Source organism: Lepidochelys kempii, chromosome 3, assembly GCF_965140265.1.
Source record: "Lepidochelys kempii isolate rLepKem1 chromosome 3, rLepKem1.hap2, whole genome shotgun sequence".
In the NCBI taxonomy this organism is placed as follows: Eukaryota; Metazoa; Chordata; order Testudines; family Cheloniidae; genus Lepidochelys; species Lepidochelys kempii.
The window spans coordinates 119,510,510-119,525,384 of record NC_133258.1 but is presented as its reverse complement, the minus strand read 5'-3'; the positions used below and the strand labels follow the sequence as shown (position 1 = coordinate 119,525,384).

At 40.2% G+C, this 14,875-nt stretch overlaps 2 protein-coding genes across 16 annotated transcripts in view; one reads left to right on the top strand and one right to left on the bottom strand.

Annotated features, from left to right (window-relative positions):
• The window catches only part of SERAC1 (serine active site containing 1), a 46,770-nt gene extending 37,681 nt beyond the window's left edge, over positions 1 to 9,089 (top strand). For 9 of the 10 annotated variants that reach the window (XM_073337784.1, XM_073337783.1, XM_073337778.1 and 6 more), the window contains 5 exons: positions 753 to 853; positions 3,361 to 3,458; positions 4,026 to 4,208; positions 4,697 to 4,840; positions 6,123 to 9,089. In XM_073337784.1, coding sequence (XP_073193885.1) covers positions 753 to 853; positions 3,361 to 3,458; positions 4,026 to 4,208; positions 4,697 to 4,840; positions 6,123 to 6,259 — 663 coding nt within the window. In that variant the 3' untranslated portion in view covers positions 6,260 to 9,089. Of the gene's footprint in view, positions 1 to 752; positions 854 to 3,360; positions 3,459 to 4,025; positions 4,209 to 4,676; positions 4,841 to 6,122 lie in introns of those variants that run through there. The other variant, XM_073337788.1, reaches the window with a different exon arrangement.
• Positions 4,382 to 14,875, bottom strand: part of SYNJ2 (synaptojanin 2) — a 103,719-nt gene continuing 93,225 nt past the window's right edge. For 3 of the 6 annotated variants that reach the window (XM_073337773.1, XM_073337774.1, XM_073337775.1), the window contains one exon: positions 9,439 to 12,624. In XM_073337773.1, coding sequence (XP_073193874.1) covers positions 11,836 to 12,624 — 789 coding nt within the window. In that variant the 3' untranslated portion in view covers positions 9,439 to 11,835. Of the gene's footprint in view, positions 4,458 to 4,853; positions 9,237 to 9,438; positions 12,625 to 14,875 lie in introns of those variants that run through there. The other 3 variants (XR_012158101.1, XM_073337777.1, XM_073337776.1) reach the window with 3 other exon arrangements.

Genomic DNA, 14,875 nt, shown 5'->3' with positions numbered 1-14,875 from the left:
GTAGTGTTTGCTGTTGAAGTTTTATCAGTAAATCAGTAACAAGGGCCTTAAAGAAATCTCGTTTGGTGTTGTGTATTTTATAGCATAATGTAATCAGAAAAGTAACTCTATAAAAATGGTAGTTCAGGGTTCCATTTTTAATCTAATTGATTTTCTGTGTCACACAGGAGAAGGAGCCAGAAGCCTGAGTCCTCATTCTATCTCTGGCACTCCCTCTCTCCCTTTGTGGCTTTGGGCGGTTTCCTTAATCTGCATGCCTGTTTTCCAGTCTATAGAAGAATAGGGGCTAGTCTACTCTGGCACCACTAAAGCACTGCCTTGGCAGCGCTTTATCATGCCTTGTGTGGTTGCAGCGCAGTGCTGGGAGAGAGCTCTCCTAGTGCTCTTAAAAAAAGCCACCTCAACGATTTTGTCAATAATGCATGAGTCAAAACCGAATCCAACTCACTCTCCCATCGTTTTGGTAGCTTTGTGATGTGCTAACAGTAGTAAAAACTGTTTTGTCGTTTAAAGTAAGTAGCTAGGACATAAAGGAACACCAGCAGCAAATATTTTCAGAAGGGTATCCTTTTTACATTTCAGTCAGTTTTCTGTCCATAACTGCACTTTATTTAATAGGGTTTTTTTATTTTTCTTCTAATTAACTATCAATCTTACAGCAGATTGCTGGTCTTGATTTTGATGTTTGAGAACCAACTGGTATAATGTAAATTCAAGTATGCTCCTTTGTTTTGATTTTATATTTAATTTAGACATGGCTAGCCTCAGACTGTCCTTCGCTTAGAATTGTATCTGTGGAGTATGACACCCACCTGAGTGACTGGAAAACAAAGTGCCCTATTGAGGACCACAGGTAACAAATGAAGTGCATGTAAATTGGGGAGGAGAGAAAAAGCTATACAGTTATCATATAGGATCTTATAGTCAGGAGCAGGTGATCTTATTTTTCCTGTCATGTGCTGCTGTGGAGGAGATTTGGGTTTGAAAAAACCTCTTACCATCTGTTCCTCAGCAACAGCGTGCACACTTGATTTCCCTACTGCCTGGGTAGGTGCTTGTGGTGTCTTTCTAAATTCTTGTGGTTCATTCAGCTTTGCATTAAGGAGAAATGTGTGAAGAACTCTAGAGACTGGCCTGAATAGATTTATTTGTGGGGTGGGGGATTTCTTAACTTCAGACAAACAATTCTCCAAATGCACAACAAAACAATCTTCCGATTAAGACTTTATATGCCTCGTTTTGGCCTGGAGATAATTTTTATTCAAGAGTTATAAATCCCTGAAAAGAGAGAGATACAATTCTGTGGCAGATAAAATATAGTGGCTGTATAATAGTTTTGGACAGGAAGTGAAAGAGACCCCATTCAGATGAAACTCAAGTTGGTATTTGTCAGGACATGTTTGCCAAAAGTGTTGTGGGATCTTTATTGACCGCAAGCGATGAGGATTTCTGTTATGTGTCTCATTTGAACAGCACCTCCAACTCAACAGGGTTTTCTAAAAGAAAAAACAGTAGTACAGACTAGGGGTATGTTCCAAAGCCCATTGAAGTCAACAGGAGTCTCTCCATTGACTTTAATGGACTTTGGATGAGGCCATAGGTCTCAATCCTGCAAACATTTATGCATGAGCTTAATTTGAAGCGGGCGAGTAGGCCCAAAGTTATGCCTAGGGGACTACTTGTGTGCTTAAAATTAAGTGTTTACAGGATCAGGGCCCAAAGGATTTATATTGCATAGTAGGGGAAAACTTTCATCACAGTATAGAAAATTAGGGGGCACAATTCTTATTGTTTTTTCTCCCCACTCTTTGCTCCTTCTATTTCTTGGTATTTAGCAAATTGATACAATTATTCCAATAAAGGAAGCATATGTAATCCACTCCATTAGGGAAACAATAACAATCTCACCTACTTCTTTGAAATTAGTTGAAACAAAACAATACAGTTCAATAACAGCAAAAATCTGTGTAGACAGGTACCTCTGTTTCTTACTGTGTCCAATCAGAGTTATGGAAGTGGAAAGGAGTTAGAAAGAGGAAAAAATATATTTCTCAACAAGTATTATAGTAATTTTTGTCCGCAGAATAAAGATCACCTGAGCATACTATATTTGGTCATTTTGCAGTTCCATATGGATGCTGAAAAAGGAAAGCTATGAAGGAGGATTTCTTAAGAGTATCAAGAAAGATGCAGCAGTAGAATTATAAGCCTTGCATTATTATTCATAGATACGCTAGCTGACCTTTTAAAAGTGAGCTTATAGTGCTGTCATTTAAAGTGTCATGGACGTGTGGGACAACAGAGTCTCCATGTAGCTGTGAAATCCCACGTGCCATTTTGGACTTGATTCTCAGAAGGAGCAAATCCCTGCAACTGTCTTAAAGATTTAGTTCAATTGAAAAGATACATTTGAATCTCTTTTCACAGGTATTATAGCAGAGTGATCTTTAACATCCATTCTGAGAATTGATTGTATAAGGCTTTTTAAATGTGGCTGTTGTTTAGATCTTTGCACTGTAGTATCAGAGTATCCTGATATTTCTGCTGCTCATTTAATTCTCCGAGTTCTTATCTTGTCCTGTGGTCCTCTTTGCTCAACTTTCCTTCTGCTATGAGGAAGGAAGGTGATATGGTTTAAAGCATGGGACTGGGAATCAGTAGATGGTCTTGCTCTGCTACAGACTTGTTGACCTTTGGCAAGTCATTTACCTTTTCTGTACCTCAACTTCTCCATCTTCAAAATGGAGAAGATTATGCTTTACCACTCTTTTAACTATGAGATTATTGGCTGGAAAGTGTAATAGAAGAACAAAGTATCAATATGTATTATTTTAGAAATTATAGGTAGATCAGACTTATTTGTTCAGAACCCAGGTTTCAGCTTTAGCATTATCAGTGCATTGCTCCATACTTTAAGCGCAATTTAGCAAAGTATTTGCTTGTCAGACCTTGTTTGCTTCACAAGAGAATAGAATTCATTACACTCTGATGCTTTGAAAAGAAAAATATTTTTATATGAAAACGAAGCTGTTTAAAATCCCAAAGCATAACGAGACATTTAGAGCTAATTCTAAATGCCAAAACTAAAGGAAAACTCCTGTGCTTCCAGAAAATGTTCATTATCTCTGTCCCTGAGCTCCTGTTGTTCCTAGTGGGCCCAGTCCTACAAGGTGTTTGGTGTCCTCAATTCACAGTGAAGATGGTAATAGCTGACTGTGTTCAGTAACTTGCATGATCAGGTCAAACATGAGTTATCTGCCTAATTCCCTTTTCATAATACTGATGTACTGAAACTCCACGCCAGCATGAGATTGCCCTTTAATATGTTTGCCTTCCGCATTGCATCTCTTTCTTCTGCAGGAAATCTATTGCTTATAGGAGCAATGAGCTTCTTAACAAGCTTAGAGCTGCTGGTGTTGGAGACAGACCTCTGGTATGGGTATCACATAGCATGGGGGGTAAGTACTTTGCTTATGCTGTACAGATTAGCGATGTATTATCTGCCATTATGCTTTAAAATGAGTAGCTAAATTAGCCTGAACAACCACAGTTCAGATCGAACCCAAAAGTTTGCAAAATGTGGTCTGAAAATATAAAACTGATGTTTTACTTTAGTAACTATACTGCATTGCATAACCAATTTATTAATAAACTATATTGTTATCTCTTTGTACTATGTTGGGGAAGGGCACAGAATGAATGAATGAATGATTTAGCTGAGATTGTAAGGAAGGTCATGTAATTGGGAACCTGTAGGCTAAATTGTCTCCATGTTGGATCTTTAGTGAACATCACTGTTTAAATGAAACCAAATAAGTTTGGAATATTGGATTTGACACTAAAAAGTAACAGTTTACATTTCCTGCCTCATTATAGTTTTCTACTTCTACATATTTTTCAAAGTAGAAGAGTAGACCTAATTAGTTGAGGAAAGAATATGATGATCTGATTTGTATGTATTGTAATATGAACATTATTCTCACAATTATTTAGTTCCCTGCATAAATTAATATTTTTGTTGCCAGGTCTTCTAGTTAAAAAGATGTTGGTGGATGCTTCCAAGAACCCAGAAATGGATAAAATTGTAAACAACACCCGAGGAATCATATTTTACAGTGTACCTCACCATGGCTCCCAGCTGGCTGAATACTCAATGAATGCTAAATATCTTCTCTTTCCTTCTGTGGAGGTTAAGGAACTCAGCACAGGTATGCTCACTTTGTAGCCACTTAGCATAGGAGTTTCTGTTTATGATTTTTGTCACTCCCATCTGAAAATGCAAGATAAAAACAGCAAAACTCTTTTTTATCTTTCTAAGGCTGTCAGTTAAATTGACAGAATAACTGCTGTACTTAACTGTTTGTAGAAGAGGATAAAGCTGTGGGCAAGTTTACGGAAGAATAGTCTCAGCTGTTCAGAAATGTAATAGTGCAGTATGTGACTCCTCTGTAGCATACCTTGTAATCAAATCCCCGGCCATGTAGGATTAAATGATACAGTTAGCGTGGCATATTCTGGGCTGCTGTCAAACACCTGAAAACAGGGTCTTACAATGGACGTGCTGCTGTTTTTACTGGAGTTATAGTTTTGCCAAAACATTTCTTACAAGATAAAATATTGAAGATAAATTTTTATTTTCTGAAAATGAGTTAACACAATTTTTACACAACATACAGTATTTCTTTTTCTCCTTCAGATTCTCCTGCCCTTAAAGAACTGAATGATGATTTTCTTTCATTTGCTAAAGATAAGAAATTTCCAGTCTTGAGTTTTGCAGAAACCTTACCAACGCATATAGGTAGCATGGTGAAACTTCATGTGGTACCTGTGGACTCAGCAAGTATGTCAATTAGCTATTTTTTTTTTTCACATATTGATGTAGGGGGATAGATAATGCAGATACTGTAATAGAAATATCTGGAAAGATAAATAAATAGGGGATATTGTATGAAAAACCATTGATGGTTCCTTTTGTTTAAACTTTTGACCAGATTTTGACCTTGGATACATTTCTAAGTACAAACATGTGACCCTCCTATTGAAATCAGTGAGAACGCAGTGCATATCTGAGCATATTACTTATAGAGCAGTGTGGCAAAGGTTGTTCTTATGCATCTAACAGGGTCCTCTCCTTATTTTAAAGGTGGGAGATCACTGCACTCAAGCTCTTACAGTAGAGATCTCACTCATGGTGTTCACATGGCCTATATTTCCTATTTGGTTCAATGCTCAGTCTCTCATACAAACCCACCACACTACTATAGCATCCTTTTGGATGACCAAATATGGAAAACTTCAGGCAAAACAAAGAATTGCTCAGAAAGTTGTTAACATATGCACATGGGATTAGAATAGAAGACTCAGCATAACCTTAACTAGAACTTTCACTAAAGTGATCAGGATTAGCTATAAGGGATACCTAAACACCATGACTAGCCTCAGTGTAACTAAATTTGCTGGGAGTAGAGCACCTATATTGTACACTTAAGTGATGGGTTTTTCCCTTTCTTGGGGAAACTCTTTATACTGTAGTCCATGTTTGATGTCCAATCCAGCCCAGTTTTAAAAACTCTAAAATCACAGTTTTTATAAAAGAGTTCATTTAATTATGAGTAAAAACCTTCTGCAGTCTTTTAGACTTTTTCAAAATGCAGATATTTTGACTTCAATAGGGCCAGGATTTAACCCAATGACATTAAATGATGTGTTCAGTAGATAAAGCATATGTTTGTAATGTTCTCCTTATTGACTAAGCTGGGTGCTGATGCCTAAATCAAAAAGGGAAAATTATATGGGAAGGAAGATGTTTTCTAAAGCCCTGGTCCTGCAAAGGGATCCATATGGGCAGACACTTACATATTTGTGGAATCCCACTGAAGTCAGTGGAACTCTGCTGGGTCTAAGGGTCTGTCCAAGTGGATCCCTTTGTAGAATCCGTCTAAAGCTGCATCTGCTTATGCACTATGTCATTGTGTTGATAATGCTTTTAGCACATTTAAAAACAACCTAGTTTAAGACAAAATGAATAAATAGCAGCTCTGGAGGGGTTGGTTTTGGGTGACTTTAATTGTTAATGCAAGAGCTTTTTCTTAATCTACACTTTTTTCCCCCCCCTCCTCCAGATTTAGGCATAGGAGACCTAATTCCAGTGGAGGTTAATCATCTGAATATATGCAAGCCAAAGAAAAAAGATACTTTCCTATACCAATATACTGTAAAGTTTATTCAAGATGCTTTAGCAAGAGAACTGGGAAGTTGAGTCTTGATCATCCTTGCTTGCTTCTCCCTCAGAGTGTAATGCAACAGAGTCTTTCCACTGAAACTGGTGGCAGGCCTCCAGAACTACAGCCACAATATTCATAATAAAATCAGCTGTCCAAGTGGCTTTGAATACATCTTCTACTTGGAAATCTACATTGTCTATATCTGAAATGCATTCAAAATATATACAGACTCAACCACAGACCCAGAAATCTGGCAATAAAAGGTGAAAGGCTGCTGTGATTCACTTTGACTTATTGACTACATGTATGTAATTCCTCTGATGATTTGACCAGTAGGCGATGGGAATGCAGTGGAGGAAAGGCTTCAGGTATCCTGTAGCTACTCTTCTGAAGCAGCATGGATGGGCTATGAAGGGTCCCATGGTTCACTTCTTCGCCAAGAAAGGTTGCTATGATTGAGACGAATGTACATATGGTACACTAAGGACCAAAAACAATAAACCCAGATGATGATCTTTTTCTATAATAGCATAGGGAAACAAATGGCTGTCTCAGAGTACACATCTGCTATCCATGTTTGGGAGTTTGAACCCAAGTAAGAACACGTGAATAATTCAAGATATTGTTTTGATTGATGGACCAGTTTATGCTGCTTGCCTTTCTGTTTAATAGGCCCAGACATTCCTCTAGTTTAATTCACTTTTTACCTGTTGGCATCAATTGATAACAAATGCAGGAAACAGAGTGCTGTGTGAGAAAGAGAAGCATCACCTAATCTATTGATCTCTGGTATGGTATCTTATGTAAAGGAGACAGTGGCAGTTTAATTTCGTTTTAATCAAAAAGATAAATAAATTCTTGTGCTGTTCCATTTTAATTCTGTCAGCGTTGGGCTTCAAAATCATAGAAAAAGAGCCCTAGTGTGAGATGTTTTTGACCTAGTTCTCTGCTCTGCCATACACAGGATCTGGGTAGGGGACCTTTTGTGCCGATTTCTTGCTGCCTACTTGGGAGTGCTGAAAAGTCAGCAGTCTGCCAGAGTATCTGCCTCTCCCTGAGACATGCCATTGGATCCAGCACTTCCGTCCTTGCCCTCTCTGAATGACTCAGTCATTCCAGGTTCCTTTTCTCCCCGTGCAGCAGATTTTAAGTCCTATCAGGACTCACTGCAGAGAATAGCTTCAACTCTGAGTGTACACACTGAACTGGTGCAAGGAAAAAAAAATGCATAAATTGCTGGATATTCTTCAGGCAACAACTCCAGGAAGGACTGCCCTCCTGATTAATTATGCTTTGTTACAGCCAGTGAAAGCTTTGTGGCTGACCCCAGCCTGGCTAGCCCTGACAGCTAAACATATAGATAAACATACCATCCAAAGGCTCCAAATGGTGTTCTCACACCCAGGGCCTTGGGAAATTTAACTTGATCCTGAAGTAAAAAGAGCTAAAGAGATTGGACTTGTTAGGGAGGAAAATTTACTCTGCTGCCTCGCTCCAGAGACTAGCCAACCAGGACTAGAGTAGCCCTTCTATCCTCCAAGACAGTGTGACCCCTTCAGAAGAAGACAGAAACCTCAAAAGAAGTAGGCTAATTCTCTAAGCAATTGTCTTCCACTCAACCTACTGTAGGAAAGCAACCCTTTGACTTCAAGGGCAGGGATGCAAACAGAAGTGATCTTTCCATCCCTGCCCATTTTGGGGACAGACTATCTCATTTCCTCAGGTCTTAGGAGGTGAAAACCTTAGAGAAGTGGGTCCTACGTACTGTGGGACTGGGATATTTGATCCAATTCTGTTCTGTCCCTTCTCATTCTCCTGACTCATCTCTTTTCAGTGACCAATCTCATGCGGCTGTGCACGTCCAGGAAGTTTGGGCTCTGTGCACTATAGAGAAAGGATCTCTACAGTTTCAAGGGTGGGTTTTTACTTCTGCTACTTTCTGATCCCCAAGCCAAAGGGAGGGCTGAGACCTATACTGGACCTTCATTCATGCACCAAATTCATCAAGCAAGATTCTGTGTGGTTATCGTAACATTGATCCTCCCCTCCCTAGATCACAAGGTTGGTTTGTTGCCCTTGATTTTTTGGATGCATACTTCCATGTGGTGGTGCTCCCCAGCCACAGGAAATTCCTTAGTTTTGTCATAGGGGGCTGCCATTATTAGTATATGGTTCTCCTCTTTGGCCGCTCAACAGCTCCTCATGTGCTCACTAAATGTGTGGCAGTGGTGGCAGCCTGTTTAAGGAAGAATGGGGTCCATGTTTTCCCTTACCTCGATGATTGGCTTGTTTGGGGATCATCTGAGAACCTGGTTAGTTGCCACGTCAAGTTCATCATCCACCTTTTCAATCAACCCATTCTTTCTCCTTGATTTGTTTTGCTAGAATAGTATATGCCATCACTGACTGTATGAAGCCTGTTTGCTGGAGGGATTCTCATTTTAATGCACGGGTCACCACTCGCTTACGCAGAAAAAAGATATAGTTAGTGCTGAAGGCCACTTAGTAAAGTGGAGTAATTAAACAAGTTGTAGTTGACATGTATAAATCCACTTCAACTGGCTTTCCTGCTAACTCTTTCATTAACATAAATTAGCTGTCCCAGGGCTGTTCAATTCTTTGTTGCACAGAATGTTGGATACGGTACTAAACGTATTTTATTTTTTACAGCCCTTAATGATTTATGGTGAACTATGTCCATAAATAGCCACTGTTGCTTTTCTTTTTTTAAAGGAGGCTGGGGGTTGTGATGGGCTAGGGAACTAACTAGCCAGCCTCTTTCAGAGTGGCTCACCTTTGTGGAACTGAGCACTTCAAAACTATCTCTAGCCTCTCTACTACTAAAGAAATGTGCATGGAGCAGGAGAGCGAAGAGCTTAGATCTACGGGCAACATTACTTTTATACAGACTGTCTTTTTTTGCTTAGAATTCAGCAGTAGAGATGAGACGGCTTGAGCGAGCTGGATAGTAATAGAACTGAACTTGGCCGAGGTCCCAAATAACCTAGGCACCTGAGAAGAGAATTAAGCCAATTAAAGGTTTGTAGAAAAGACATTTAATTGACATTATTTACAATTTAAGCACAAAATAGGTCTAGTTTAAATACAAGACCCTGGATTTTCCCCAATTGCTTAAAAATGTTAGCATCATTTTAGTAATTATCCAAAAAGGGGCTTCATTCCATTTATAAGTTATTGAGCCTGAACTGAAACATGCGTGTAATAACTTTTAATTGCCTGCTTTCCATAGACCATCTAAATGCTTCACAAATTTAGCACAGGTAATGTGTAGCTAGCGCACACTAAAAAGCCTCATTTGAAATCAAGGCTATCTTCCCTTTAGCTAAATCTTGGGTTGAGAAGCATAAATGCTAAAGTGGTTGGCAAATGCAGAGGTGACTTTGCAATGATGACATCAGCTGTAGCATTTTGAGAGACCTGCATGTTAACTGCACTGTAGTTCCACTAGAAACACTGGTCCTGTAGCTTATGATGCCCTACCAGAGCGCTACCTAAATATAAGGAGGAAAGTAAAGCAGCAGTTGCAGGACTATTTGTTTGAAGAGTATCCAGGGAAAGTCCCTGTTCAAGATGCTTTCCCCAGACTATTATTTCTGAAACATGGACCATGATATTGTATCTTTAGGCATTAAACCATTCAAGTGTTTGCAAAGACTTGTATCGAATAAGCTAAAGTTGAGTGCATTTTAGTTACCCTAATCTCAGATGCACTGTTGGTCTAGCTGCAGCCCAGTCATACTGCTATGTGCTGTTACACAGCATCCATCACTGTCATATCAGTATTTTCCTTCAGAGTTGATCCTAACAAGCAGAGGACCATGGCAAATTCTGTATTTAGTTTGACAAAACTCTTTCATGCTCATGGAATTAGTTAGTTTTACAGCCTGTCTTTTACAAAACAGTTGCATAAGTAATAGCATTTTCTTAAAGGTTTTTTTGCTACCCCCATCCTCTCCCTCCCACTGAAATCTTGATGTCCTTTAGTTCTACTCATTGCCTCAGTAATCTGCCATTATCTGGGGAGACAAGTCTGCACAGAGCATTCCACTTCTAAGTTTGCTCCTTGCCTTATTTTCTGGTTTCCTCTCACTTCCCCATTAGTAGCTCCCTTAAATAAAAAGTTAACTGTCTCCCTTTACCATTTTCTTCATGGAATATAATTCTTGACAAATGGTACTGTCACACTGTTTCTCAGATTTGCCTGTCCCCCTGCTTTAGGTGCTACAGGTTCATTTCCAAATGGTATATAGTGCTTTAATTGCCTTACACCTGCTAAACTGGTAACAAGTGTCCAGCACAGGTGAATAAGTAAGGTGCATCTATATACTTTCCAGGGGCCAGCACACACCTTTATCATCAGTGGGCAGAAATTAGTTAGTAAACCACCTTTCCACTCTAAGGCTAGATTCTGCTACCCTTGCTCTTGCTGAGTCCTGCTGGACCAGTGTAGCATTCATGTAAGTGTACAGACAGCCTTTGCTCATCTGCATTTATTATTTCATTAGTAGCTAAGCATGAACATGAACTTCCTTGCAAAGAAACTGAGGGGAGTAAAGGTTGGAGTAGTGGTCAAACATCGTGTGTACTTCCACTGGAGTCGATCATGACTATACATACAGTACACAGACAATTGGAATGTTTACTAGCAGGTTGCCTGCGCTGTCCCTTCCAAAGTTATAGACCGTCATCGTCCATGTGCCTTTTAACGGGATAGCAAGTCATTTAGCATTAGGTTGCGTTGACCAGAACAGAATCAGTTAAATCTGAACGTAAAGGAGACGATGCATTGAAAGAAAACGTGAGTTTCTAGAATAATTTTTGTAAGTGTATCATTATTAGTATCACACACGCTGGTAAGGGGCCCATCATATCATCAGTGTGCAGTTGCATGATTGAGATTAAAAACAAGCATGTTCAACAAAATAGAGAGCACCTAATCCGTAACGTCCTCTGCCCCTCTTACTTAACAATAATGGCCAAGGATTGAGGAATTTAGACTCCAGGCTAATACCAGGAGATTACAGAACCTGCAGCTAGTTGTAAATCAAATGAAAGAGATGCAGCATAGGAGTTGTCTACAGCATATTTACCAGCAGAATTATAGTGGTGTAATTATACTGCTAAAGTTATTCCAGGATAATTCCCCTTGGGAACACTATTCCCTCAGAATTAGTGTAGTAGTATAATTATACTGCTGTAGTTCTGCTGCTAAATTTTACCATGTAGACAAGTCTTTAAATGTTAAAAACTGTTTTATATAAAAAATTATACCTATAAACTTTGTTCTTGTTTTCTTCATGCATCTTTACATACTTTTAAAGAATACTCTGTACCTGAAATATCATTTTACTTTTCAGATGGATTAGAAAAAGGGAAATAATTTAGACTAAAGATTTTTTTTTGCAAGTTGTACAGTATTGCCTGATGTCTTGTATTTTGCTCCCAGATCATACTAGAATTTTTTTAAACACAAAAATAAAATGTGGCCTTGCCACACTTCTACAACTCTGTATTCAAAGCAGATTTTTATCTTGTACAGTAATTAGATTTCTGTAGCGGAAAAAAGAAAAAAATCAAGGAAAAAAAAATCTCACAACTCTAAGTTAGCATTTCTGTCCATCCAGGTATTTTTGTTTTCCTCTAAGACCAGCAGTTTGCTGACTCCCTCTGATAATGTACTGTTGACTTCATCATCACTAAAAGTAACCCAGTGACTAAAATCTTTTGGGCTGGGGAGTTTCAAATTGCTCGGAGTGTGTGTTGGGCTAGTTGTTGCTGGTGTGGAAAAAGGAAAGGAAATATCTGTGTCCAGGTCCAAGAGATTGACGCTCTCTGTTAGTGAATTGGTGGCTAACAGCTGTGGCTGCTGGATGTCTGGGGTAGGAGGGCCTTGAAGGTCAGCAAAAAAGTCCAAAGCAGTTGGTGTCAAGTGCTTAGTGCCACTGCTGTCTGGGCTGGCAGTGGATGTTGGAGCTGAAAGATCAGAGTCTCCGGGAGAAAGGGGGAGGATGTCAGAGTCCTGTGTTGTAGGGTTGTACTCAGAAGGACTATTGTTGTTGTTGGAATTGAATGTTAAGCCACTAAGAAGCAGACTGTTACTGCTCTGAAGCACCTGCTGGTGAAGGGCAGCAGGAGCAGACTTCTTCCTTCGTGGTGGAACCTTTGGGGCAAAGGAGTTCTGCAGGGCCACCGCACTTTCCTCTGAAATGCCTAGGCTGGGCGGCTGCCTATCGCTGCTGCTTCTTCTCTCAGGAGCTTTCCCGGGCGGCGTTGTTCTCGGCTTAGGAATGGGGGTGATCCTAGTGGGACTGGTAATGGCTTTGGTTTCAAGGCAGGACTCGGACAATCCAATGTGAAAGCGGACGGGCTGCTGGTCAAGCTGCTCTTCCAGACACACACACACAGAGAGGGGAACAAAAGGAATACGAGTCAGAGCGGTGTTTTAGATTTAGACTCGGCCACTGCACTAGCTCTGCCCATCCAGATGGGAAAACGCTCAAACAATAGGTGGGATAAAGAGGATGTGAATTGTGTTGGGTGCATTATTGAAAGAAGTTGGTGGAATCACTGAATGAGATGAGGAAGTGGAAAGTGAAGGCATGAGAGTAACAGCTTTAAATCAGCCCTGCCCTTCACTCCCTGTGTTAAAAAGACATCCTTTTGTGACCATTTGCCTTTCCACTTTAGAATTATGTGTGGGGTCAAATCTCCAGCCACCACAGTTCTGAGGAGTTCTTTTACTGTTACATTTTCCTGCTGCTGTAATAATATTGAAACGATAAGGGATGACAGGGATTGCATTAATGGGGCATTAGGCTTGTGTGCCTTGTGATACATGAGGCTGAAGGACAATTAGCTTCAGCTACCCCAAAAACTGCATTCATGTCTTACTGTGGCCAGGATTTGTACCATAATGTGGAATTTTGCATTCTTCCTTAATGCCTCATATTCCACTTAAAAAAACCTTGCCTAAGCAGAAAAGGTTAACCGGGAAAAAATGTGAAATTGCATACATTTTTAAAGGTGTTGTTACGTTACTAGTGCCACTGTGGTCCCCATCCCTGCCATTATAAATTCCTGGCCATATGGATTCCTCCCTCCCTGGTAAGGGAAGCAAAAGGTCATTCCTGTTGCATTTTAGCCCAATATGCTTAAACTGCATGGCCTGGATCACTAACCAGGCACATTTGCATGAAGAGCCCATAGATCAATGTATTTTGGGCCCAGATTAAATTAGTGCTAGCTAATTAGCTTGATGTAACTATTATTCCCAATCTCCTATTCTTAGTACTTCTGAGTGAAACCACATGAACTCCTGGCTAGTCTCCCTTAGTATAAAACTATGCAAACCCAGTCTTTTTATATGCTCAGAAAATGCATCTTACATTGAATACAGGGCAATCCCCCTTTCATTTATGTCTAGAGATCTTTCTCTTTTTTTTGGGGGGGGGGGGTGATGGAAGAGGTGGAAGGGTTTTTTGAGGTACTGAGCTCCCTTCTAAACTCACTTCCAGATGGGGGAAACATCACATTAGGACTTGTCTACATTGTACATCAGTCTGCACCAGAAGGGTGTAAATTTTAATGCGCAGTAGGTTGTTGTGCAGTAACTGGCCCGTATGGACCCTGCTGGTGCGCACTAGAAGTTCCCCAGTGTGTGTTAATGCAGTCCCCTATGTCAGCACTCACTAGGGAACTTTTACTGTGCGCTAGCTGGGTCCCATGGGACAATCAGTGTACAATATACTAATGTGCGCTAGAATTTACACCCCTCTAGTGCAGACACATACTCTGAGTCTGCTGTGGACAAACAAGTATATGAACTTTCAGATCCTATACTGTTCAATAACTGCAGCCTTTCTATTTTGAGATCTTTCAGGAGTACGTGGATGATGGGCGTGAGTTAAATATAGGGAAACAAAGGTGGGGCTGTTTGGTTTACTTCTCTTTCTTTTTCCTTTGTGGTTCTGCGCAGTGGAAGGCTGTGCAAACTGCCTGAGGGGATATAGTAAGTGCCCTTTCAGAGCGAGGTAGGATGGAGACCCTAAAGACTAACCTTTAGGGAAGAACTGTCTGGCAAAGGCGGTCACAGAGGAAGAATATGAAAGCGCATATTTATGGTACTTAGCCTGCATTACTGTACTGTACTATATGAGCACCACAATCGTTAACGTATTTATCCTTACAACACTGCTGTGAGGTAGGCAAGCACTACTATCCCCATTTGACAGATGGGGAACTGAGGCTATGTGACTGCCCAAGGTCACACAGAGTTTGTGGGAGAGCCAAGTGTCTGGCTAGAACCCTAACCACTGGGCTCCTGCCTCCCTGGAGACCCTGTTTTACGATTTATTGGTTGTGGCAGGCCATTGCTCCTGTGAGTTTTCAGGTATGTTTTGTTCATGTTAATAAGTGCTGTTTAAATGGCACATGCTAGAGTAGTGTAGCTGGCACCAAGGGCTCTGGTGACTCAAATGAACCAACTTTGTGATTTGTAACTTCATAAATACATTATTTTTGGTTCAAAGCCTGACCTACAGATTCTCGGTTCAGAAGGGACAATTGTTAGCAGATATGAACAAAACTGATTGGATGGACTTTGGGGGATTTTGTTTTTTTTCCTCTAAAAA